Raw genomic sequence first — 27448 nt, 5'->3', positions numbered from 1 at the left:
CCCGCTCTGCCCCCGCGCCCCGCTCCGCGGGGTGGGGACACACAGCGCGGAGGGGGCAGGGGCCGGGCTGCCCACCCCCCCCGCACCGACATCCCGCGAGGAAAATCCCGTCCTGATCCCACCCCGGCGCGGGGGAAGGCGATCCACGGTTCCTGTGCCCCTGCCTCGGTCCCCAGCCCAGCATCTGTGTGCATCCCCTGCCCCATTCCCCATCCCCTGCCCCACTCCCCATCCCCTGCCCCACTCCCCATCCCCTGTCCTGCATCCCTGCCTTGAAGAACTGGTCCCCATCCCCTGTCCTGCACCCCTGCCTTGGAGAACTGGTCCCCATCCTCTGTCCCGCACCCCTGCCTTGGAGAACTGGTCCCCATCCCCTGTCCTGCACCCCTGCCTTGGAGAACTGGTCCCCAGCCCCTGTCCTGCACCCCTGCCTTGGAGAACTGGTCCCCATCCTCCAGTCCTGCACCTCTGCCTGCAGCAGCTATCCCCATCCCATCATCTGTGTGCATCCCCTGCCCCACTCCTCATCCCCATCCCCTGTCCCACACCCCTGCCTTGGAGAAGCAGTCCCCGTCCTCCAGTCCTGCATCTCTGCCTTGGAGCAGTGGTCCACATCCCCTGTCCCGCACCCCTGCCTCGAACCAGCAGTCCCATCCCACTGCCTGCACATCCCCCCGTCCCAAAGAGCCAACACAGACAATAGGAAAACCAGCAGGTCCCAACATGAGGCTCAGGCTGGGTAATCAAGGGCGGGGAGCTCCCCACTCCAGGCTCTTCTTTCATAGAATCATAGAATCACCAGGTTGGAAGAGACCCATCGGATCATCAAGTCCAACCATTCCTATCAAACACTAAACCATGCCCCTTAGCACCTCATCCACCCATCCCTTAAACACCTCCAGGGAAGGTGACTCAATCACCTCCCTGGGCAGCTGTTCCAGTGCCCAATGACCCTTTCCGTGAAGAATTTTTTCCTAATGTCCAGCCTAAACCTCCCCTGGTGGAGCTTGAGGCCATTCCCTCTCATCCTGTCCCCCGTCACTTGGGAGAAGAGGCCAGCACCCTCCTCTCTACAACCTCTACAACTTGGGACACCTTAAGCAAGGAGCCACTCTATCCCCTGCTCCACACAAGGAAAGTGGGTGCCGGGATAACGGGATGGGGTGACAGATGCTGCAGGGGAACCTGCACAGAACAGGCTGCATCCCACGGTGGGGACAGGCGGTGGGGACAGGCGCAGCTCTGTGCCACCCCCGGCAATGCCCCAGGGCTCAGCCCACAGGCCCCTGACGCTGGCTGACAGCCCCTAATGCATTTTTGATTTCCCAAATATGTGCCCTTCTGATCTCGGTAAGATGGATAAAGAGACTTTAATCAGCTGCTAGGAGGAATTATGGATGGCTAATTGTGCCTGTCACCTCCATTACATCTCTGCCGCCTGCGGGGCTTATAACCATTCAGTAGGGCCCTCCCAGGCCTTCATTAGCCGCACACCAAAGGCTTCAGAAATAATCGGCCTCTATGATTTAGAAATTGGCCACTGGGCTGTAAAATACCATTCACTGGGAAAGGCTCTTATTTCGGACTGGCGCTTTGATACAGCTTGACTCTGGTTTCAAGGCTGTGGCGGAGCTGTAATCTCTCATTACCGCTGCGATGAGAGGAGCGAGCCCCCTCATTAGCACCGACCGGAGCCGTGGCACCAAAGCTTTCCAGGCTCCCTCTGTCAGCAGCGCCCCAAATCAAAGGGACACAGCCCACCCCTACAGCAGCCCCAGGTGGTTTCTCTGCGGGGCCTTTGGGCTCCCTCGCTCACATTTTTGCTCCTTTTCTCCCATTTCTCTGGGTGCTCCAGACACAATCCAAGGGTCCCCAGGGGCGGCAGCTTCACCAGCCACCGTGCCACCTTGACAAGTGCCTTCCTGCCCTCTTTTTGATGGAAAAAAGGCTGCTGGCATATTTTCCACACTGCTCCTTCCATCTGAAGGCAGACAAAGGCACAAAGGTGCAAACAGATAGCCCTTCCTTCAGACAAATAAAAACACCAACTGTGACGATGCTTTACCACCCACAATCTCTTCTGAGATTTTTGGCCTTTGAGGTTTTGCACCCCTACTGACAGCTTTTTTGCAACCAGTACAAGTTGCAGAGCTGTTCCTGGTTGGTCCTGTGAGAGACCCTGATGCCACAGGTGAGATGGAGAAAATCCCGTTCCTGTTGGCATGTTGGCTGGGCAGAGTGAGGACCTATGGGATGACACAAGCAGCCCAGCCTTGGGACCATCTCCTCAGCTCCCATAAGCTTCCACTAACATCTTCCAAAGCCTTTGACAGACTTTCTCACAGCGTTCTGCTTGAGAAACTGTCACCTCTGGCCTGGACAGGCGCACACTCTGCTGGGTGGCAAACTGGTTGGCTGGAGGGCCCACAGAGTGGTGGGAAATGGAGTGAAATCCAGCTGGAGGCCAGTGACAAGTGGGGTTCCCCAGGGCTCAGTGCTGGGTCCAGCCCTGTTCAATGTCTTTATCAACGACCTGGATGAAGGCATCGAGTGCACCCTTAGCAACTTTGCGGATGACACTAAGCTGGGTGGAAGCATGGATCTGCTGGAGGGTAGGGAGGCTCCAAAGGGATCTGAACAGGCTGGACTGCTAGGTTGAGACCAATGGCAGGAGGTTTAACGAGGCCAAATGCCGTGTCCTGCACTCGGGGCACAACAACCCTGAGCAGCTACAGACTAGGAGAAGTCTGGCTGGAAAGCTGCCTGGAGGAGAAGGACGGGTGGACAAGGTGCTAAGGTGCACGGTTTAGTGTTTGATAGGAATGGTTGGACTCGATGATCTGGTGGGTCCCTTCCAACCTGGTTATTCTATGATTCAAAGTGAAAACTCAATGCCTTCTCTGGCACAGCAAAGGGATGTCACCTCTTCCCATGCATCCTGATCTTCAGAAGGGAAAGGTGCAGGCTGGGGAAAGCCAACTGCTCCCCGCATTAGGGAAAATACATTTTCTCAATCTTTTATGCAGGACACTGCATTGTGAAATCTGATCCATAGTCACCTCCTGGAAGGTTTGCCTCAGGCTACACGGAGAAACATTCTCTCCTATAGTACCCTTCCCAACACCCCCCACCCCTTGTGGTCCCTTTGGACCACAAGGCCCAAAAAGGGTGGGTGCAGTCAGATGGTACCCTTACTTGGAGCAGTGATAAAAACAGCTTCACTACAAGAAAAGCAACATTAACGGACATGGCATGGTCAGGGGCAACTTGTGCCTGTTTCCTTATCTAACCCAAAAATAAGCTGTACAAAGAGTCATTAAGGTGGGGAAAAAAACCCTCTAAGATCAAGTCCAAGTGTCAGCCCAACACCATCATGCCTACTGAAACATGTCCCGAAGTGCCACATCTATATGGCTTTTTGAACATCTCCAAGGATGGTGACTCCACGCATTCCCTGGGCAGCAGATCCCAGTGCTTCACCGCTCGTTCAGTAAAGGAATTTTTCCTAATATCCAATCTGAACTGCCCCTAGTACAACTTGAGGCCATTTCCTCTCACCTTATCACTCATTACTTGGGAGAAGAGACCAACCACCCGTCTCCCTACAACCTACTTTCAGAGAGTTGCAGAGAGCGATGACATCTCCCCTCGGCTTCGTCTTCTCCAGGCTAAACATCCCCAGGTCCCTCAGACACTCCTCATAACCCCTGTGGCTCCAGACCCTTCACCAGCTCCTCTGCCCTCTGGACACACTCCAGCAACTCAGTGTCTTCCTGGAACTGAGGGGCCCAAAACTGAACAGAGCAGGACAAACCAAAACAGAAAGGGGTTTTGGATTTGTGATGCACCACCCTATGCTGTTAGGTGTCATCCAAGGACAGGGTTTTTTTTTATACAGCTCATCACTGAGCTCTTTTTGGGAGCTCTCTCCTTGTTAGCTGCCTCTACAGTTTCGAAGGTTTTCAAAACTCTGCACTCACTCAGGGGCGAGACTCATTTGCACAACTGCCTAGTAAATGCTCCAAAGGAAAGGCTGCAGCGTGGGACGCTTGCTGTTCGGGATAAAGATACAGGGGTGAGAGGGGAAACAGGAAAGTTTTCTCTACTCAAAAATTTGCTCTCTCTGACTGGCAGTGGAAAGAGTCCCTCAGCACAGTGTCTGAGCTTCATATAGATAACATATTTATTGAAAATCTGCTTCACCAACAATGGTGAAATCATGACCAAAAATTACAAAACATCATAGTAGTTGGCTTTATAAAAATATACTGCAGGAGTATGCCTCACCGGTTTGTACTGGTCTCTCTCGCCCCTCCCTCCTCTAATTGTGTATGTTATACTCTTCCATGTAAAACCGTTCTAGAAAATTGCATTCCACCCAAAAAATGCACTTGTTTTTCCTTCGCAGAGGTCCTTAAAGTGACTTGTCCTCCCACCCTCCCCAACAATAAATATAGAAAATAGCCTCTAACAAATAAATTTTAGTTTGGTCAGCTTTAAAAAAAGGTCCATTTTCCCCCTCCTGGGATATGTAGTGACTAAGCAGCCTTTTATACAGTATTCAAGTCTTTGGTGGCTTCGGCTGCTTAAAGCTGCAGTTTTATGTACAGACGATCAACTGAGGTCCTGTTTTTTTTTTTCTCTCCCTCCAGGAACCAAAGACTATGAGATGATGTCAGGTGCGAATCACCGGTACGATTAGCGCCGTGTTTGCCGCACCTTTACTGGGAACAACTGATTACCCAGTAAAGTGAGGTCATCTTTGGCAAGTGAGAGCTTTCAAACAGAAGGCGTCTTTGGTGGATGAACCTGTTGCATAAGCTGTGGTCGTTTCACTCGTGGTTTCCGTCTCTTTGGCCTGCTCTTCGCTTTGTTGATCTGCACCACAAAGAACGCCAGAACCACCATGGCACCAAGAAAAGCAAAGACTGGAATAGTCTGTCCTACATCCTGGTTGTACCGGCCAGGCATTATACCTGGAAAGACAGAGAGGTTTGGAGCAACCACAAGCGACAATTTCTTTGCCGTGTTAAAGTTATCCATCAAAATGGTCCAATGGTAACTCTTGTTCAAGGATAAAACAACTATTAATCAGATTACATTTCACACAGGAAGATCAACAACTGCAGATTGATGAGCAAAAATAAGACAGGATGCTAACACGACAGAAAAGCACCTGCACATCCACCTTGACCTATCTGCGCACATGAAAGTATCATAGAATCACCAGGTTGGAAGAGACCCACTGGATCATCGAGTCCAACCATATGACCCATATACACCCTGCAACAACAATCTTCAGTCCTGAATTAGAAAAGAGATGCAAATGCTTCACTATAATTTTACCACTGAGTCATTTCTACATATCCTGATGCACCGAGGAACGTGGTTTTGTGTCTGCTCCAGAGACCATGCACATGCATGGTGAAGCTGAGCCGTTGAGCCAAACCCTTCCTTTCAACAGGCATCTTTTGGTCTAGCAGCTCAGACTGGGAAAAGAGCATGTATGAGGTCTTCAAACTACTTCCAGCCGGACCTGCAGTGCCAAGCTTGTACAGGAAAGCAGCCTGCCATGACACCAAAACCTGTTTAAGTGCTCTACGTAATTTGTTAGCATAACCCTTGCCCAAAGCACCATTCAGACAAATTCTTCTGGACTCTTGGTTTTGTGCACTCGCACAAAGTATTTTAATTAGCAGGAGGTATCTAGCCACAGCTCCCAAGGACAGAGACTGTTGATGATATCCTTTGGTCTGAATGGTACCAAACCAAATTTCAACTACTTCAAGAGCACCTGCCAAAACCTTCCTCCCAGTACGTCACACAAGCTTTCTTCTGAATAAACTATTCATATGCAAAACTATTTCTCTCAGGCTCCATCACTCAGCCTTTTACAAAATAGCCATACTATTACTTGCATGTTTTCACAGCTGAAAATAAACACATGGCCACTCTTACAGCTGTGCCACGTTTGGCTTTTTGCAACGCTTACACAGAAAGCAAAGCAAACCAGCAACTTTCAAACTTTTAATATTTACCTCCAGGAATGTCCCATGCTCCACTTTCTCCAGGGGACAATGGTCTCACTTGGGGTCGGTTCTGTCGAAAACTAGGCAGAGCCACTTTATCAAGGTCAATGGACAGGAGCTTTTGATGTTTCCAAAGGTTGCTAGAAGAAATTTAAAGACAGAAGTGTCTGCCCACTTACTTTAGTAACGCAAGGAATTTGTAGAGAGCATATGGAGAAAGTGACAGTTGGAATCAACACATAACTCACTAGTTTGGACTCAAATGACAAACCAGCCCATTCTTTAGGTTCTGCAGTTTGCAGGCCTCCAAAGTTAAATTCAGACACCACAGGGACACACTTAGATTGGCAACTATTTACTAACAATGCACTCTTGCACACAGACTAACAAAAAAGACCATTAGCAGCTCAGCAGACAAATGTGCACTTGCTCTGTTTTTAGCTGAAGTAGAATTGATTTTCTAGCTTTTCAGCCAAGTCTCGTCTAAGTAACCTCATTTTCTGAATGTTAACTGAGTTTTTGGGGTTTTTTGACTGCATCTGTCTCTAGAAGTGATAACACTTAAAATTTATGATTATCACCAAAGTAATAGGGTGCTGGGAAGCAGAAAGGGCATTCCTTACGTCTATCCCTATGGAGACAAAGGCCATCCTCAACCTGGTGGAATGCCGTAAGTGAAAGGGGAGGAATGAAAAAAGGGTGGCACCTGCAGGGAGGGGAGCATAGGACAGGTGACAGCAAACTGGCCAACAGAGTATTCCATCCCAGATACATCATACTCAGTATAAAACTGAGGGATCATGAAGATCAAGCTCTCTTCAAGGATGGTTGATGCCTACTACAGACCTTGTCTGTCTTTTTGCCCCTGATCCCAGATCCATGTGTTTCTGAATCCAGTGCCCAAGTCCAGCTCCCTCCTGCCACTGAGTCCATCCCGGGACATTTTCCCTGTGCCTGTACTGCAGCATCTGTGGTGACATAGTCATCGAAGAGGGTTTGATTTCATACACTTGTATGCATTTTGTTATTTTCTTATTAATAGCATTTCCCCTATTATTGTTTCATCAAAGCCATTTTAGTTTCCAACCCACAAGTCTCTTTCTCTCATTTCCCCTGTCCCTGGCGGTGCTGGGGGGAGGGATCGGGACCACAACTGCTCACATTTAACTGCCCGTCAAGCTGGGGATGGGGCTAAACCATGACAATGCTGATGCATTTTCCTTCAAGTGACTGACAAAAGCTACAGCAGAAGGCACAGTTTGGCAAGCTGTCCAAGAAGCTGCTTCAGAGAATTATTTCAAAGGCATGCAGTGACGCTGGACTTAAGCAGGACCATTCACTCTGAGCTGGGATCACTAAATCACAACAATGAATTGACTTGTGAAGCTATTTTTAAAATCCCCCGGTTTCATAGTGTAGCTGTAAGGTGAATCACAATTATTCATTGAAGAGGCAATAATCATTATTTCCCCTTTGCAATCTGTCATTTTTTTAGGAAAGGCTTTCTAGCAGTTCCTTTCAAAAGCAGATAGAACAAATAATTTTTCAGCTGAACTCAAAAGTGAGACTTCTTGTATAACCATAAAAAAAGGCTTCTACTAACCTGGGGGCAGTTTCATTCACAGGCTGCGGTTTGGCCCAGGACAGGTGAGGACAAGCAGGAAGCGAGCGGGGTTTAGGGTCTCCCAAGTGAGCCTCAAGCACCTTTGAGTATCGATGCAAATGGTTACCTGCAACTCACAGCAGAGAGAGACTGGGTTACCATAAGGCTGGGAGGATGAGAGTTACTGGCATTCGCCACCAGCTAAATGAACTTGCTGTAAAACCAAGGGCTCTTTACACTCGTGACGACTCATAGCTGCATTTCAGTTGGAACTAATCAACAGGTACGCGTTACAAAACAGTAACACTGTGCACCTACAATGGTGGTAATTCAAGTTTTGCTGGCATCACGTGAGACAAGACTGAATGCTTTATACACTCTCTGCTGCCAGTAACTAGAATGCTCCCTAACAAAACCAGGCATCTGAAAATTCCTATTCTCAAAACAGAGTATTTTCTTTAGTCAAATCACAACTATATCACGATATATCCATACTGTTAGTGCTCTCTTCTACTAAGAGAGCAGAATACTGAAGAACTCACACCAACCTAACCTTACGGGCGTATAACTCAAAGGGTCTGCCTGAGTCTTCCTGAATTTCATCCTGACTCCCTCAACTGCAGTCTCTGCTTGGCAAGTAAGGCGCTCACCTTCCATCCGCTCGGGGAGAGAGTAGCCTGTTCCTGATGGTGGTCGCTGTCTGTTTTCAGAGTGGCTGAGACTTGGTGGCGTCACCCCGTAAGAAGTGTACTGCAGGAGGGAATCCAGGAGCCAAAAGCAATCTGTGGATTTCACAGTCCCAAGCCCCAAAACAAGACACGCGTTATGCCACATTTAAAATGGCTTATCTTCCAGTTAAGAAGGCTGTAACAACATTTAGAAGTATCAACGGTTTTTCTGGCTCTGTGTTTTCCTCATTCTGAAGTTCTAGGCCAATATTCAGAAAGATGCAACTTTCAACACATATCTCCCACCCCCCAATACACAAATACAAAAATAATCTGTTCAGTCTTAAACTATCTTGTGTACCAAATCAGGCTGTTTTGGGGAGCAGGACATGAAACAACAGGTCTCAAATACTGGGATTCCAGGTTGTGCAAAGCCATCCAAGTGCCTGCAAAAATTACGAGGTTTTTTGGTGTGGAAACACTGGAAACTCAGGGCTTCTGATATCACCTTTGAGAGGGAAACAGAGAACCAACTGTTTTTTTGAAAGGACAAATTTAATACCTTGCAAAGAAAAGTAAGCAGAAACCAGTGTTTTCAGTGGAGATTTATGACTCGTTTGCTTTTCCAAGCTTGTAAATAAACAAGAAAAGGGGAAAGGTTCTGGCTAGATCCCAGCTAAAGCAAGAGCAGTACCTACAGCAGCTGTGGTACAGATGTGGTTGGCAATCAATGACAAAATATACTTCATTGTGGTTTTCCTTTGCACTTCAACAGCATATGAACTCTCGTTTGATTCTCTCCTGGATTACTGCTACCTTAATCCAGAGCTACCCCTATTGACCAAGCAATCCAGCTAGTTAACATCACAATTCTCTAAAACTGCTATTTGCAGGAGTAGGACAATGGTTTATCAGCTATTTCCACCACAGAGAAAACTATTTTTCTCGGAACTTATCCCCCCAGGAACTGCTGGCTGGGAACGGGAATTAATCTTCATAATCCTGGTGTCCCTTAAACCCTCACCTTTGATTTTTAAAGAGGTCAATCAGATTTTAAGGATTTATATTCACAAATGTTAGGAATTTACCTCAGCTAAAACCACCAGTGTCTCTGCAGGAGACATAACTCCTGGTTCACAACTTAAAAGCTAATTTTAAAGGATTTCTTTAGAGCCTTTTAGAGCACTTTTTTCTGGCTTCACAGGCCACACTGAATTTAACGGCATTAGGGGGTCACAAAGTGTTGTTTTCTATGACTTAATTTAAACCTATAGATCTTCTCTTATGCTTCGTGCTTTCACTAACCTACAGCAAGCACATGAGGCACGAAGATGTTGGTGTTACAGTAACTCATTTGAAGCCACCCAGCGACAGGTAAGTAGAAACCAGAGAACTTTCAAAGAATAAGAAAACATGAGAGAAAGAAATGAGCTACAGATGGAGAGCTCCCTTAGGCAGTAAGTTCCTTTAAATTTAAATAAAATCAGAAAGGGATGGATTACATAACCCAATATTTTAAAAGGTTGGTGAAAAGAGCTTAAAAAATTAACTGTACTTTTCAACACAAAAGGAAAAGTCGGGTTGTACATCACATTCAGCGGGAATGCAGAAGAACTGACGTATTGGATTACCTTGGGCCTCTCAAACTACAGATCTACCAGCACGTGCTTTACATGCCACGAGAAACTCAATCTCTTAAAAATTTTACAAGCCAGATCAGACTACATGCTAGAAAAAGGTGTTATATGGACCAACCACACAGAGAGAACGGCTTCTTAGGGAGTCACAGAAACAGCGCACACACACACACAGCTCACACATTTGCTACCTAGAGCTGCAAACAAATGATCTGAAAAGCCAAACAGAAATTCCTACTTTCAGACATAATTATACCAGCTGGTTTGTGCCAAAGTAGAATAAACTGAAAATAGTAATGCACAACTGAGTGTTGACAATTACCATCTATCCTTGCAGGAAACATCGCAAAGGGAATGAGGCAAGCTGATGTGCAAATTCAAAAGATTAAATCCATTATACTACATAAACGTTCTGAAAACGCAGCCAGGGAAAAAATGAAGGGATCCCCTAATGACCCCTTCACAATGTCACATCAAGCTCGTGTAACTGTTAATGCTTTCTGGAAACAAAAACACCTCAAAGGAGCAACCCCTCCCAGCGCCACCACATCCACCCACCACACCAGCCCTGCCAGACAAAAAATCCACCCCAAAACCAGCCCCCAAAGCTTAAGCAATGGAAAAATAGGCAAGGAGGGGGGAGGGATTCTCCCATGTGTCAGAGGCTATTTAACGTGGGGCGCTCTTTTCTTGTAACTGCACCTTATGGCGTTTTCAGTCAAGCTCTGCAAAACTGAAATTAATCTCCAGTTAGGAATATTTAGAAGGTTGCCTGGAAAACAGCTCCTGCTGCTGGGAGCTGTAAAACTGCCACTGCACAGTTGTCAGCTTAAGACAATAACTTTTCCTGCATGTCAAAGCTTACACACCTTTCTGTCGATGGCTGTCATCCAAGCAATTAGAGTCACCATACAAAACAATTCTGCCACCACCTTCAGAAGGAACCTGGTAAAGTCCCAAAATAGGGACATTTTCAATTACAGCAGTCTCCTGTTTTAAAACTTCAAGACCTAAGGCAAAGCACAAATACATTTCACAGCCTGTAAAGCATCAACTTACCTATAAGTCAACACAGCCTACATTGTGCACTTACAATCATACAGATGAGCACCTTACTGTCTTATTAAATTTCTCTACTAGGTAATTATGTCTAGTACACATCGTAAGTCAAAAAGACAATGATTTTGTTGATCTCCTCTGGCAGCTGCTGAGTTACATCAGAAGATATGCATGTGCTTCTGCTCACACACTCAAGCCCACTACTGCCACTTACGCAAATTGACCTGCAACATCCTGCTAACAGTTCTGGTCATTCAGTCCTGCACAACACTTCCTGAAGGTTTATAAAAACCAGGAATTTGTTTTTAAATGGCCTGTTACCATTAAAGTTCTAAATTACCAACCACCTCACAAATGAAAATATATTATGATAAAGAGAATGGATATGCACAGAGAATAGATCACTCAAGTCTCAGAGCACAGGCTTCCTGTGAGCCTAAAGTTTTCCCTTACAAGAGACTAGCAGGTGACATTTTGTCTACTAAAATTTTCCATACCTATATCCTTAGACCACTACAGCTACCAAAACACTCACACCATGTTTAGCAATGGTTCGGGGATATATTTCAGAAGCGCTTGCTATTTATGAGAACCATAGAATAGTTTGGGTTGGAAGGGACCTTAAAGATCATCTAGTTCCAATGCCCCTGCCACAGGTAGGGACGTGTCCCACTAGATCAGGCTGCCCAAGGCCACATCCAACCTGGCCTTGAGAAACAAGAACAAGTAATACAACTACAATGCAATATCCTCCCCTCCAAAGCTGCAGGACACACACCCGTGCAGATGTGCTTACGTACAGCAGGCACAATAAGAGACTTCATATATGCACTTGGATATTGCTGTACCATACAAGCATTATAGACAGAGTTATAGTGCAGCTGCCTGTAGACATCCGACTACTCCCCACAAATAAGAACATACCTACCCTGCCAATGTGTTTTTAAAATAACTGGCGCAGTGACTCCAAAATTTCACTTAAAACACAGAAAAAAGACAAGGAAACATACCTTGATCCTTAAAAGTCTGTGCAATTACAATGCCATCTTCAGGAAATTTTGCAATACTGCATCCCGATGCATAATTCACTGAAAGACATCACAAAATTACAGTTTAGACTAAAGATGACACTCCACCCCTTCCCACCACATTTCAGCGAACTATTAACATACTCACAGAAGAAAACATTCCCAGGAACATTGCTCTGAATTTGCATATTTTGGCCAATACGTGTATTCACAGGGAAGGTATTTCAAAGTGCAGCTTTCACAGATTAACCTTTACATACCACTTCCTCCACTTAAGAGACTGACGTTATCTTTTTCAAACTGAAAAGCTTAACCAAATTCTATGAGAAATGTACTTCACACTAACATTCTAGGCTAGACCTAGAAAGTCTTAAGCAGTAAGTCACAGACCTGTGCCCTAACCACAAAGTTTGAACTTGAACCCAATCAATCATATGCATTTTGGAGTTAACAATTCAAAAGATAACAAGAACAGGAATTTACAAAACATCTCAGGATGTTGAGTTGCATGTCTAATTTGGTGTATTCCAAGAAAAAAGGCCCCAGTGATTTTTTTCCCCCAAAATGTCAAAGTTCCAACTAATTGCAAAATTAAGACCAACGGCTTCATCTTAGCAGCTGGCATTTATAGCCCAGAGAAACACAGACACCCCACAACAATACCCTTCAAAGCATTGCATCTGGAATGCAAACCTAAACTGAGGACGTTCATTATCTGAGCTGAAAAAGGAAGCAGTCATTTAAGCATGCCTGAAACTCTTTTCACTGAATGTGAGTGGTTCCCTTGACTCTCACTCAATCTTACTCTTTAAGAAGACTCTTTTCCAAATAAGACACCGTAGCCTGCACAGAAAATGGACTCCAGTACTCACTTTCATGATTTGCCATGGTAAAATCCCCTTCGTAGAGCCCATCGCTAAAGGCCATATTCCAGACAGAAAGCAGATCGTTGAGAGCTGGTATATTAGCACCTCCAGTATCAGGCATCCACCACTGTCTATAAAAATTACAGTGTATCACAGTTTATTAGTATACTGAATACACTCCTGGAGGTTGCATAAAAAAAGTCTTCCCCCATGCAGGCTTTTTCCAAAGTCACTTACATAGGGAACTACACCTCAAAGCCTTTTTTAACACCAGGGGCACAGGTGAGCCACTTTCACTGACATCAGTGATTTCAAGTAAAAGTTAAGTGATGCTAACAAAGTTCTCAATGCATTCCAGCTCCACAGAAAACTTCGATTTGCTAGAAACGAATTCAGACTTACGCTCACTGTTTTGCTAAGATGAGGCAAAAATGACAGTCGTGTCATTTGCTTCTCCTTTTTCTAATGAAGCAAATTGTTACTTGCTTACAAACTGCAGGACAGACCTTTCTAGCTCAAGAGTAACACAAAGAGGCTGACAACTACAGTAATTATGAGGGTCTTTGTCACCAGTGGTGACATCAACATATTTTCCCTTTATAGGATACATTGGACTGATTTCAATAATGGGTACATGATGTTTGCAACTCATATTTTCTTTCTATTCTGCTCCCCAAAAGTGAAAATATATCCATTTTTCCTTGTCAGTCTCCCATTTCTTACTCGCTTTCATTGTAGATGTTTTTCTGGGCTTTAAAAGATTACATTGCCAAGGGGGACTTTGCAACCATGGTAAAATAGGCAGTTATTCTCCTGCAGCTTAATGTCAATTTTGCTCTTCATATAGTCTCTTCTTACAGGGCGCACCCAAGCGCTGAAGTACAGCTCAGCACATTTGGGATTTTTAGGGTAAAAAGTGCATAAAATGTCAATTCTATGGCATTTTACTCCCCAAAGAACTGACACAAAACAGTACCTTGTGTTTTCATCATAAAACTTGACTTTCCTCATCACAGATGTGTTGTACCAGTCACTAAATACTATAAGTGAAAGTCCATTATCAACATCCCTCCTCAGCTTGGTGATCTCTTCAGGAAAATACTCTTCCTCACTGTCCACCATCAGCAAAGTCCCTGCGTGTAAATGCAAAGACATGAGTTCACCTTGGAGCAGAAAAGAGCCTGGACAGCTTGCTTTGCCTTCTGTCTGGCAAATCTATCAAATCCCCTTGCAGATGAACACAGTAGAAATAAGTCATGTACTGCTTTGCTATTACATATGGCCGGATGGAATACTTTCCCCACACTTTTATCTATCTACAAAGATTAGTGTTTTCAAATGCCACTGCTGAGGAAAAAGAAAACCAGAATGGACACTTTCATTTTATTCACATCATGCTTCATTTTGACTGTGCCAAAACCTTTTGGCAAATACACTTCAGCCTTTGTGGGACAGACTACAGAGCAGCTTTTAACCCACTCAGAGGTGGGCTTTCTCTCTCATTTTTTCTCATGACAACGATAGAAAACTGCACTAATTCTGCTAAACTCCCAAGCAAGCTTCTGCAGCGACACTTTACACAAACAAAATATCAGCATATAAATACACCCACTGTTACAATATTTTTCTGCTACCATGAGAATTTTTCTTCACACTCCCACATCTTTGGTCTTCCAAAACCAGGCCATTTTAGGAAGTAATTAACAGTATGGAGAATAAGCCAATCAACTCATGCTTACCATACTGACTTGCATCAAAACACGTAAATGGAGAACCAAGAACCTCAACAAAGTACCCCATGCTCCTTAAGTGCTGGTACATGTCCCTGAAGTTTGTGTGGATATGATCACCATTCCTTAGGAAAAGAGAAAAGCATTGAAGACATTTAAATCTGGTGTGCAAACACTGGACTGAAATCCTTAAAGTCTAGACTACTTCCTAGTTTCTTTTCTAAAAGGTCCATTTTATTTTCAAATGATAAGCTCTAGTTTTCCAAGCATCACCTCCTCTTTGAAAAATTCTTCACAAACGACACTAGTTGCAAGCCCTACAGAGAACAGTTATACAGTCAAAACCAGAGATAGTGCATGTCCCTTACGAAGCACAATTCTACGTGTTTGCATCCCACCACAGAGAAATGCTGCTGCATCAAAACCAGATGCTCTTCACAGGACTTCCTCCTCACAAAAGAACCAGTAACAGCAGTTCTAACCGCTAGGTGGAACTCCTGTAAATAACTGCTGACACTCATCAGAGAGGTCTGTCCATTTGCCATAACTACACGCTCAAAGTAGCTTTCCAAAAACTTATGTCTGGCTCACTGACCCAAATAATCCTCACTTATATATTGCTGCACAATTCTTCCTGTGGTTGTTTTCCCTCTCCATCTATGAAAGATAACACGACAGCTGAGCCTTGCCCTGCTTTGAACAGACTCTTTCAAGAGACAAGGGGTTTCTTCCTTAGGAGTCAGCCTTTCAAATTTCTTGTGTTTTTTTTTTTGATAAGCAAATGCTGAAGCAGCTAATAACGTGCCTCCCTTAAATTCCTGGGAAAAATAAGGGCAGAAACCAAAACCACTACACTTTGAAAGCCCGACAAAAATCTCAGCATCTTAAACATGCGTTTTAAAAGCTTTTCATTTCACAAGAATAAAAACATAGAGCACAAAAAAAATGCTGCACCAAAAGCATAGAGTCCAAGCGCTTTTCATGGATTTCTTAGAAATCATACCAAACTGAAAAAGGCCAGAGCACCCCAGCATTCAGTAAAGTTATCCCATATCATTAACACACATTCAAGAAATACTGATTTAATAGAACCTGAAATAAATACCAATCCAACGGATCATTCTTCATCCTCAAATTATCCCTGGGGAAGTATCCTGGTGGATAACGGAGATTATGATATTGATCCCAAAGGACTCGCTTACTGCGAGGTGGAGTAGGAATAATCTTCACTTTTATTGGAAGCTTCACTGTTGAAGTCTGCTCTGCACCATTCTTAGACTGAAGGACAGAATAAACTCCAGTGAAATCCTTTTTCCCCACAAGAACATTCACCAGTTAGTGTAGATTGTACAAGATCAAAAAACTTGAGGTATCAAATCTACTTTTAGGCACCAGTATCAGCTCTGGACTTATGCCTTAAATCACCGTTGTATTTTTCCTGCACTCAGCAGTTCAAATTTATGCTCAGAATATAAAATACTTAAAATATGTTACAGCTGTGATTTGATTCAATTGTTCAAAATATTAGAAACTTCTCAGGAGCAATTAAGCATGGTTCTAGAAGAAATATATTTAAGCAATCTCTTTTTCAAAACACAGTATGTAGAATTCACAATAAACAAGTTAAATTGTGAAGTCAGTCTCAAAGAGAGGTTTTCTGACTCTAAAGCGTATCTAATTCACAGGTTAATCCTGCTCTCAACTATTAAGACCACTATTTGTACTTTTCAATTTCCTGACTCCAATCTTAACATATGCTTCAAATAACGGGACCAGAACAATCCCTTAAAAAGAAGGTATTTGTCTACCAGGAAGCAGTTTTAATAATTAACAACACGGAAAATACAAAATGCACAGAACTTACTTCGTTTTCTGCAGGGGATGACACTGTGATCATAACATGACCTTGAGCAATGCCTTCCCAAGATGCTGCTTTCTTCGCTACAGAGATGGAAATTGCCAAGTATCCAGACCAAGGCCATAGTACAGGAGAATAGGAGAAAGCCACTTCGATATTATCCCCATTTTGAGGGAGATACGGTTGCCAGTCTGGCTGTGAAATGAAGAATACAGAACAATCATAAAAGAGTACTTGCAGTCAATAACTTTTGCACACAGCCCTTTTCCTCTGAATACAAAAATAACTCTTAGCTTTTCTGAATACTATGCCAGATGTAAAGAGGCCCACAAGGCCCAAAAGGTTTGTGGTGTGTCAGTGAATCAAACTAATCATGACAGCCTTAATGATCCAGACTACAGGCTTTTCAGACATAAAACTCTCCAAGAAGCTACCTGCTTGTTGCCTAAGTGCACCTGTTTTAAAGTCTTGGAGACCTGTGCAAAAATTTATTGGGAAGAACGTAAGATTTCCTTTTGGTAACAGAGAGCGCTACCACTGCAACAGATGCAGGCAAATTATATGAGCTGTATTATCATAAGCTAATGATGTTGGACAAGAACTTCAGTGCACTTTGATGTAAGCTTAAATCTGAAACAGACCTCAGGATTCATACCAAAATGCTGAAATTAAGCTCATTTGCATTGGCTAGAGCTTGGGAGAAGTGCCTTATTTAACTTGTATCAATTCCCAAATCTGTTCTGCCTTTAAACTTACTTAAAGCTTAACAAAAAAAAAAAAAAACCGAAAAACCTCCCTAGTCAACCAACATGCTCAACATCAGTGGCATAAAAGAATAAGTTTTGCAGTAGATGCTGGTAAGTCAATACATTCAGGTCATCTTGACCCACAGAAGGAACGTGATTTACAGTGTCAGGACTCTTTACTGAGACTGCTTATGCACCAAACAAAGAAAATAACAAGATGGGGGAAGTCTATCCAGAAGATTTTAAATGCTATCAGAGAACACAAAGAAATTTCTAAGTACCTGTCAATCCAAACTGGTTTTACAAAGACAAAATGCTACACACCCCTGAAAAAAATGCATTGCTTGAAAACTTGTACGCAGCTCATGTTGACGTATTTCACTAATCTGCACACGTCCTTTAAAATCAAACTTTTTTCACCTCTTGCTCTCAGCAGTAAGAAATCTGATTTGTTCCATGAAACTCATAGCTAAAATAGTCTTTTCTGGAAAGCTTTTAGAACATTAATAGTCAGGATGTGGAATGGTGTTAAGTCTTACCTTGTCTACAATTCTCCCAGTGACTCCCATACCATTAAGGATAGTAACGTTAACAATGGTTGGCATCCCTCCATAATATATGGGCTGAGAACAATAGGGCCACATGTAGGGACATTCCGTCAAGTCAATATAGCTTGGACTCAAACTAAAGCAGGATGGAGGATGTAACATTAAAGATCGGTAAACAGAGGAAGAACATGCCACTATACATAACTATGAAAAAATTACAGATAAAGCATGCCGGTTATTGTTACTCTACCAAGCTCTCACCTCGCTTCCCAGACCTGCACCCAAATCTCCTTCTCATCTTTCTTTTTTTAAAGTTTTGAGAAAAGGTTTAAAAACACAAAAGAAGAAACTTCTCAGCACAGTGAGAATGTTCTTGTTCCCAAAAATTAAATTCTAAGTACTTTTCCACTGTGTTCTAGGTTTAATTATTCATAACATCTAAGGCTAGAAGAGAAAGTAAATTTAGCTCTCTTAGACACTTCTTCCCCTACACCTCTGTGGTTTTGGTAGAAAATACTTTGACTTTTGATCCATTCTCTTGTCAGAATTCGTGCTTCAGGATTACACAAGATCTGTGTAAGTTCTCTTCATTGCATAAGCACAGATTGCTCAACTGACCTACACACGTATCACTTGCTCTCTTAAAAGAAATACAGCAGATTATAGTGTCTTGTTGATTAATTAAGAATTAAAATTAACCTAACCTGGCCTGTGGTTTATAGCTGTTGAGGATCTGATAAGCTCTCAGAAGATCCAACTTGCCGTGACCTTGTTCAAACATATTGACTCCAGGAAGTCTACGTGCTGATGCAATAAGTGCCTGCTTCATACTCGCTGGATTCACCATTTCACGCTTCTGAACTGTGCTGAAAAAGGAAACAATAGATCACAACAGGAGGCCTTTATTCAGGCTCTAGCTGGTCTTGTTTACCATTCTGCCTCAACAGTTATTTGATTTAAAGAAAATGCAATCAGAAATCAGTTTGCTGTGAGTAACATCTTCTATTCATATTTGCCTATTGTTATTTGATTTCTCACTGGAACAGAAAAGTAACAAGTTTCTGACACATTTCTCCTAAAAACTACTGCGACAGGATTCTTTCTCCTTGCAATGTGCTTCATAGCCAGGATTCATTACAATCAGGGCAGTATCACTATCTGCTAAATGAAATACTCTGAAAATCAAAGTCTCCGTAACTGGAAACTTGGTTATATCTTTTGCAACGTGACTCTCGTGGAGGGAAAGAATAGCTTTGTTGTTCAAAGAAAAACACCTCATTGAGGAAATATGATGACGACTTAGAATTTTTGGCACGTTTCTCAAATAAAGGTTTGCCTCATCCTTACATACTACCAATGATAAACACAAAGTACAGACTTGAAATTTCAACTTCCCTTTCAAGTTCTTCATTGCACAACAGATGACTTATGCAATCGGATAACAACCATAAAACCCTAAATCCTACAAAATTTGAAAGTACTTACATAATTACCTGCTACAGGTGCCTACTTAGAGCAGCTGCTCTTCTACAACTCAACTGACAGGAGCTCAGCAATTCAAAATGATTAAAAAAAATGTGACAAAACAACTTCATAGTACTGTTCTCCCTAGCTATATTTCAGAAACACCTAACTATTATTCAAGACAGTTCTCAAGTTTTTCCCAGGAAGCTTAGAGTTGGTTAGACATAGTAATGTCTCAGGCAGAAGGACCGTAATTTTATCCTCCCAGTTCGTTTTCCTACATCTAAACACAACTTAGTTTTATTTGGTGGGTTCCTTTATCAGGTCTTTTATGACCCTTGTGCATCAGTATCTTTTTAGAGATTCTTATTTAAGACTTACCTCACTAACAAAGTAACAGCACCTGCCACCACAGGAGATGCTACACTTGTCCCAGAGAGAGAGCGGCATCCACCCTTCATACCAGAACCTCTCACTCCAGAGCCGTAAGTAACAATATCAGGCTTCACTCTGCCATAACCTCCAGGCAGCTCCTGTGAAAGAAAACAGAGGGATTATTGCCCTACTACATAATCAACAACTGTTGCTTCATTTGTGCATTTAAACTAACTGCAGGTCATTCAGAAGTAAAAATTACCAACTAAATGAGCATCACAGAATACAAAGTAACACTTAAAGAAGGACTCAAGCTGTTGATGACAAGTTCTCAATGCTTCAACATCAACGTTACTGTTGACTGCTCTAGTATCTATGCTAAGCGTGGAAATGATAACCACACTGCAGCCTGGCTGAGGAATGAGATGCACCACAAAAAGAAACATGTAACAGTCTCCCTCACCAAGACCACAGTGCAATCGCATCCGAAATCAAGCGGGCAATACCCACCACTTCAGTTCAACAGACAAGTAAGTGCAGTGTTACACATGGCACCTGGAAATCCTAGGATTTTTAAACCAAAGGAAGGATAAGAACAGGCCTTTATTTTCACAGATGTAACAACAGAGGTAAGTCCTCACCGTAAATCAAAAGGTACTGGACGTTTTAAAACTACATCCAGGATGTTAATAGTGGTCAAGATTAATGATGAGATCCCCTGCAAAGAACATCAAACTTATTGCTTAAACACTTATAATCTCTAACTATTCTGATCTTGGATGGAATCTTTTTATCACTGCTTCCTCCAGCACATACCATCTGCATGGGACTACCCCTTCAAAAAAAGCTCCCTTTCCAAGGCCCTTATTTTTAGCTGCAGATCTGGCAGCAGTCAAAGAATCTTACCCAAGTGGTCATTCCCCTAGATGAAAAACGAGCTATATTATCTTCAAAGTCAATACCACCTACTCCAATTACATCCATCTGGTCAGCAGGGTTATTGAGAGTCCTAGAACAAGTCAGGAGATAGGAAGACCAGAAAAAAGACACACTCATAAGTTTATCTTGATAATGGACATGCTGCTGTGAGGTTTTTGTCAGACACACTTTTTTAACTTCCACAGAAAATAAATTTTGGTCCTAACCAGTACAGCTATATTTACCAGTGAGAGCAACTTTTCAGGCAGTTAGCAACTCAGTAACTAACTCAGTAACTACCAAACCACATAAACAAAACATCTATTTTTAAGCATTTATTTTAGGAATATATTGTAAATCATTCTGGCTTGATCCCTTCTATGTTGCTTAAGCCCAAAGTATCCAAAGATGTCTGCTAACGGCAAAACAGAAATGTCAGCTGGAAGTACTGCTATTCTTCTTTTACTGACTTTCCACTGTTTCAATGAAAAATATTTAGTTAAGTGCTTCTCAAATTGCTGTACTACCACAGCAAACGATAAAGACAGTGGAAAGAGGGAATTTAACCAAGCCACTTTCTATAAACAGGCTACAGCAAAAAGCAGGAGGGAAAACTTCCTGACCCAGCACAACTACTTCCAAGAACATATAATAACAACATATTTACTTTTCTTTGAAGTGGTCATTGAAGCTTACCCATACAAAGGGCCGTCATTACCAATAGCAGAGACCATGATGACATTGTTGGCTGTCAGTTCCCATACCTACAAAAAATAATGCTTACAATAAGGCTCTGCCACAAAAAACCAGACTTTTCTAGCAAATGTACACTCCATGGGGCCTGACATAAGCTAATGATTAGTCCAACCCTTTTTCTTACTGAGACTTACAAAATACATCTCACTGGTATACTCGGTATTAAGCACCACACTTTCTTAACAGTATATGACCAATAACCCAGCCTTGACAGCAACACTACTGAGGATACACATTAAGATCACACCAAAGGAAAAACTCCTGCCCGTAACAAAGCACTCAGATGCCAAAGTTATTCTGAAAACCCTCTGGTAAGGCTCTGGAAAGAGTAGTGAAGTCACTGTCAAACTAAATTTCAGTGCAGGTTATCATAAGAAGAGAAGGACTTTCTATGCCTCAAACCCCTTAACTACCCTTTACAAAGAAAGATTTTCTCTTTTTTTAAAACTTAAATTAATTCACTTAGCACTTTTGAAGGACAGATCAACAAGCCAGGGAACCATGATGCTTACAGAAACAAAAACCTAATTCTGTCTTATCCTGAAACAAATCTCTTATCACACAACTGAATCAACTACCTGTACTTTTTGCCTATTTGTTCTTAAACAATTTGCTGCTAAATTCACACTACACATATTTTTACTATGAAATAAATTAACTACCCATAGATTAAAAAAAAGAAGAAAAAGAGTGGGTTTTAGCTAAGCTTTTTCTGTGAATACAGCATTTTGTAAAGTGGCATGCTTCCACAGTTCTGTGAATATTTGGTTGTGTTCAGTTTTTTTAAATCCATTCCTTACATACATTCCTAAGAGCCTGCACACTGTATAAAATTTCTCCCACGCAAACGAAACTCCACAGAAACTGTCAGCAGCTGTAGAAAAGCAGTAGCTCGGCAGGTCTAGCATTCCTGTGGAATATAAACACCATGACCACTTTATTTCCTTGTACTAACCTTGTCAACAAACGGATGATCCATGAAGTCTGGCCCACCAATACTTAGATTCAATACATCTATCTTCTTTAAAATCGCATAATTAAAGGCATCCAGAAACCAAGATGTATATGAGACCTATATAAGAAAGAGAGGCGAAAAAAGCTATCACTGGAAAATCCAATGATTCCATGACAACAGAGACTACAGAGAAAGAGGAGAAACAACACCAAAAGAAAGCACAAAAGTGACAATAACCTCCTAGTATTTCTAGTACTCAATACATTTGACTGACTGCTCCAACACTACACAGATCAGACTTCCACACATTATTTCTGAAGAATATACCAGACCTGGACACTGTAAGGTATCTTGGTAGTAGTTGCTTAGAAAGATGTTTCTTTCTCACTTATCAAAGAAAATACGCCAACCTTTACAAGTACTTGCAGTATTCCTAAAGGGAAGGATTAATAGAGCAGTAATCTGGAAAGGCAGAAATTGAAACACACATAAAACAGCTACCTGGTTATTGGTGAACACTCTAAAGATGTGCAGTTCTGCATTTGGAGCAAATCCCTGGCATTCTCTCATGCTGGCTATCACACCCGCTACAAATGTCCCATGGCCTAAACCTATCACAGAGAGAAGGAAACGAAATGAGATATTAGAAGACAAACCATTTCACTGTCAAGGATTTGTACTGTTAAGCACTGCCTATACCAAAAATCACGCCATCTAACAGACTTTACAACAACCCGCAAACACCAGGCTCAGTCCTTGTCTTCTCGAATCGTGTTTTGCTAGTGGGTTCAGTGGGGGCAGAATTTTCAGCTGTCTAGCCAGCCAAGGAAACTCTGAGTGATACACTCTCCAGTCTATCCACTCTTGATTGCTACCAACGAAATCAAGAGCCACACAAAGCAATCATGACAGAAAAAGATTATTCAGGAAAACACAAGTCACAAAGCCAACATATTTTTTACATACGTTTCTTAATTTTATCCTGTCTCTGCAATAACTGTATTTAGTTAAGGATGAAAAATGAGGCAAGAAAACACCTTTTTTCCCTCTCCTCGAGAAATAATTTAGCTCTTGCTTTATGAGACTTCCTGCATTATACTGCTGTACTCCAAATCTGCCTGTCCAGCCATCGGCACAGAACTAACAGAAAGTACTAAAAAAAGTAGGTGCTGCAATGCAAAGAAATACTACACAAGACTGATCAAGGTATGAATATACCTTGAACTCTAAAGGGATTAAATTGCTAACGACTCACTGACCCAGACTGATGACATTAATAGTCTGTGAAAGTATACAATCAGGACAAGCTAGGGTTGACATATGAAAAAGGACCACAAACATAATGCAGAAAATAAAATGTTGTTTGGAATGTTGATGGGCATCAGCCAGCATAGTGTTCGTTGCTGGAAACTATACAAACTACAGAAAGCTTATAGGAAGCTGCCAAGACTAGTTTAGGACTGCACAGTAAAGAAGGAAAATGCCCTCTCGTAAGTATGGAAATACATATGCACTGTGAAACAGCAGAATACATAAAAAGGAATAGGAAAGAAACAGTTTTGTGGGTTTTGCTCTCACCTCCACCTACTCTGTACTTATGTCTGCATAATGCCTTCTTGCCCTGACACTTTCCAAACACTATGATGAAGCACCATGTGTGATTCGAAGGAGACTTGCGCAACGCCCCCCTGGAATCTTCATACTCTTTGTAGAATTTGGTAGGAACATGAAGTGCCTGGGACACTGCCAAATTAAGCTTAAAATCGCAAGATATACAGTTTCAACTGTAGATCATTCAGATGCTAGTGCCACTGCAGCAACAGCAGTTTTACAATGGAAAAAAAGAACACACCTCTGTCAGGAACAGTTGGACAACTGTGCACTCACCGTCATCCAAGGTTCTCTCGTTAGTCCAGTTTGTTCTCTCCTTTACATTTTTGAAATGTGGATGTTTCTCACTCAGACCAGTGTCAAATACCGCTACTCTTACACCAGCACCTGTAACAGAAAAGCATCACTTTTCCAGGTTCAGCTTCATAGCATATCTATTCTATCAAGTCTAAGACAACTTTTATGCTTAGCGTAGCACACAATTTACAAGCTCAGTAAGTTATAGAGAAAACTCCTATTCCAACTCAGAAATCGAACCACGTATCATAAATATGACTAATTCCTTTTAAGTACAGTAAACAGAGACTCAGAAGAGCACTCTCTAAGTACACAATGCTACTCAAAAGTATTTCTCAATCTTTCCAGACCTGGCACCCAATGAGAGACTAACACATAAGAGCCAATTAGCTTTTCCTTACACTTTTCACTTGTTTTTCTTAAAGACTGTAATTGTTCTAAGCCAACGGGCAAAAGCATACCTGTGTAACCCATCTGCCAGAGGACATCCGCCTGCAAGGTCTGAGCAACTTGGCGTGGGATAGCTCTCAGCAAACGCCTGCTTGAGTGTCGACCTGTTGCATGCCAGAAGCCAGAACCTAGGGAAAGGCTTGCTCTTCTCAAGGGACGAGATGACTGCCATTTTTGAGTCCACCTGGTTTCATTGCAGTGCAACATTGGGTCGGCTACGTAGAATTAGGATGAAGAAAATTAAAAACAGTACCAGGACACCCACAGATTAGATTTTTAAACAAATATACAAAAGCACCTGTTAAGATTTTAGGCAGAAAAATAGATTTCTGTAAATTAAAGAAAAACTGTAGGACACTTCACATTTGAGCAGTAAGCGGATGGTTTGAAATAAGGCTTAGACTTTTCCACAGCAGATCTCATGTCACCAAGCAAAATGTTACTTACACTCTGAATACTTAAGCGATCGGAAGACCTTCCGCTGAGGTGTTACGCGTTTGATGTTTGGATGACCTTCTAGCGTCAGTACTCCATCTTTCTGTTTCTCATTGATCTGAATAACTTCAAAATCACTAGGATAGTCGCTGGCTGGGTTGTTGCGAGGTACGATCCTCCAGTTCTCAATATCACTACTTTTTAGTGCACTAGAAATAAATTTACTTCTAGCTTTAGCTGTGAAGTATCCATTAAAAGCCACAATGTACTCTGGAACAAGAGCACAACTTATCAGAACTGATGTTTAAGCAGCGCACTCATGCATTCACATTACAAAGGTCCAAATACTTCTTTTTTGTCTTTATCTAGAACGAATAATCACAATTTGAGGCATTTTTTTGGCTTTTAGAAATCTGCAATTTATTTCTGAACTACATAATGGGGGGGGTAGGTTTGCACCATTTACTTGCAAAATCTGGTAAAAACCTTTGAAAAGAAGGTAGCACCATAAAAATAATGGAAAGGTGAAACAATAGGGAGGGCGAGCAAGGGAGAGAGAGCAGACTTTGTTACGTTCAGCAGCACAAACAACTGCTTGGTGGGCCAATTCAGTATGTTTCTTAACACGTACACTTCACAGACATCTAACCTCTATATGGTATTGCATTTTAGTGCAAACCACTAACACCAGCTATGACACACAGAGAAGGAAGCAGGACCAAACAGTGCAGTCCCTGACCTGCAATAGTGATTTGTGAGCAGACATCAGCCCCAGCGCACACCCCACATTCACCCCAGTCAGTCTGTTGCTAACTACACACAGAAATGTCTTTACTCACATGCTGCCTGCAAGCGAGACACACACAGAGCTTTACTGGGGGAATATTCTGGGTACTCGAGACAATAAGTGGACGTAGAGCCAAGGCATCCTACTGCTATCCTTTGCCACCTCCACAGTCATATCTGCCTCGCTCTCGTCTTTCATCTGTTCCCTTCACGATTACCTTTGCATTCTACGCATGTATTATCGCTTCCAAACTTTTTCTTGAGCCAACTGAGAGTTTTCTTGCCTTTCTCATCCCTTCAAGGCCTACTTGTGTTTACGTTTCATAAAAGAGCCTTGACCACACCACCAGTCAGGTCAAAGCAAACACCTACTAAACACACTGAAATGACCAAATTTTCCCACCTAAGCATTCATACTCCATTTTCACTTTTAACACGTTCTTTATATACCCCTCTCTTCCTTCACTTTGAATCTTTGAATCTTGTCTCCAATTAAACGAAGAACCTTTGAAAAAATCTGTTTCTCTTTCTGCATACAGAGGATTTAGCAGCCAATATGCTTCTACGGAAACTCTCTGAACATTACAATTGCACAAACCACAAATCACTAACATACACTTGAACTTCAGAGGGATATTTTCTTTTCACTGCTTAACTCTTTTATTACCATGCTCCACGACTGTCGAAGTGAATTCCACTTTCAAAATAAGATGAGAACATCCAGGACATACGTGAGCCTCATGAGAGGAATTCCCTAGTCTGGTACTGAAGTGTTTTTTGCCACAGAGTAAAATAACAACCAGAACAAACCAGACGTTGGCAAACTTCATGGTCATAGAAGAAAATGGTTTCATTCAAAAAATTCCATATATTCAAATCACGATTTTCTCCTTTATAAACTAGTTCATTTTTGTTTCAGTAAACGTTGCTTTCACTGTGCTGATCAACTGGGTATTCTTAAAGCCATGTCCAAAATACGTAGAGATTTCATGGTCTTTTGAGGCAAAGCCTAATAAACAGGCTCATTTCTTTCTACGCTTCTTCTCCATTTTGTATTAAAGGATTCAGTCACTCGGGATGTGGTAGCTCAGTCCTGTACTCCATTTCTGATGGCGCAGTTAAGTCCCTAGAATTACCAAAGCTGACTGCAAGCCAACCTGTAAGGCAGGGCAATATAGAAAATAATTAGGTTCATGTTTGTGCAACCATATAGCCTGAAAATCGCAACAGATAGACACCTCTAGCAGTTAGTATTAGAATAATAAAGAAAGAGCTGTTCATGCTTCATTTAGGAATTTTTCCTAAGTACTCCTCACATCAGAGCACATGTGGAACAGATATTACCCCGATGATGAGAAGCAAACTCTACCACCCTCTGTGCAGGAGGAACAAAGAGAACAAAATGACACGTCGGGGCCATTGCAAGGGAAAAGTAACAAAATAAGAACATGACAAAAAGCGTCCATGGACATTTAAAAAAGTATGGTGGCTTGTTTTTTTGTTTTCAATCAACAATGTGGCAAATACAAATTCCTCTGTGGTACATCATTTTACCCAAGAACAATCAGATCCAAAGTCTATGCCAAGGTCTGGTAAAGACAAAGGGTACTACAGGAAGCACACTTTTCA

At 42.4% G+C, this 27448-nt stretch overlaps 1 protein-coding gene across 1 annotated transcript; it reads right to left on the bottom strand.

Moving 5' to 3' along the window:
- Nucleotides 1–4160: 4160 nt before the first annotated feature.
- Nucleotides 4161–26995, bottom strand: MBTPS1 (membrane bound transcription factor peptidase, site 1). The gene is made up of 22 exons (XM_069868637.1): nt 26487–26995; nt 25046–25303; nt 24610–24813; nt 24128–24238; nt 22742–22851; nt 22241–22357; nt 21226–21293; nt 20518–20620; nt 19618–19769; nt 18477–18638; nt 17764–17908; nt 16485–16673; nt 15726–15898; nt 14630–14745; nt 13867–14023; nt 12897–13021; nt 12007–12084; nt 10807–10947; nt 8283–8414; nt 7633–7759; nt 6039–6169; nt 4161–4976 (listed from the first exon to the last, which is right to left on the bottom strand). Exons 1-22 carry the CDS (start codon nt 26671–26673, stop codon nt 4780–4782), a joined length of 3183 nt encoding a protein of 1060 aa, XP_069724738.1. The 5' UTR covers nt 26674–26995; the 3' UTR covers nt 4161–4779.
- Nucleotides 26996–27448: the final 453 nt, after the last annotated feature.

This window comes from Phaenicophaeus curvirostris, chromosome 14 (genome assembly GCF_032191515.1).
Source record: "Phaenicophaeus curvirostris isolate KB17595 chromosome 14, BPBGC_Pcur_1.0, whole genome shotgun sequence".
Classification (NCBI taxonomy): Eukaryota; Metazoa; Chordata; class Aves; order Cuculiformes; family Cuculidae; genus Phaenicophaeus; species Phaenicophaeus curvirostris.
This window is presented reverse-complemented; position numbering and strand designations above follow the sequence as displayed.

What these genes read in the sequence shown, in the direction of transcription:
- MBTPS1 (XM_069868637.1), bottom strand. Translation starts at nt 26,673, where the DNA reads ATGAAACCATTTTCTTCTATGACCATGAAGTTTGCCAACGTCTGGTTT. An exon ending in TTCGACAGTCGTGGAGCATG is followed by an intron (nt 25,304 to 26,486) that starts GTAATAAAAGAG and finishes CTCTTGTTCCAG; the next exon opens with AGTACATTGTGGCTTTTAAT. An exon ending in AGCATGGGACATTCCTGGAG is followed by an intron (nt 4,977 to 6,038) that starts GTAAATATTAAA and finishes CTGTCTTTCCAG; the next exon opens with GTATAATGCCTGGCCGGTAC.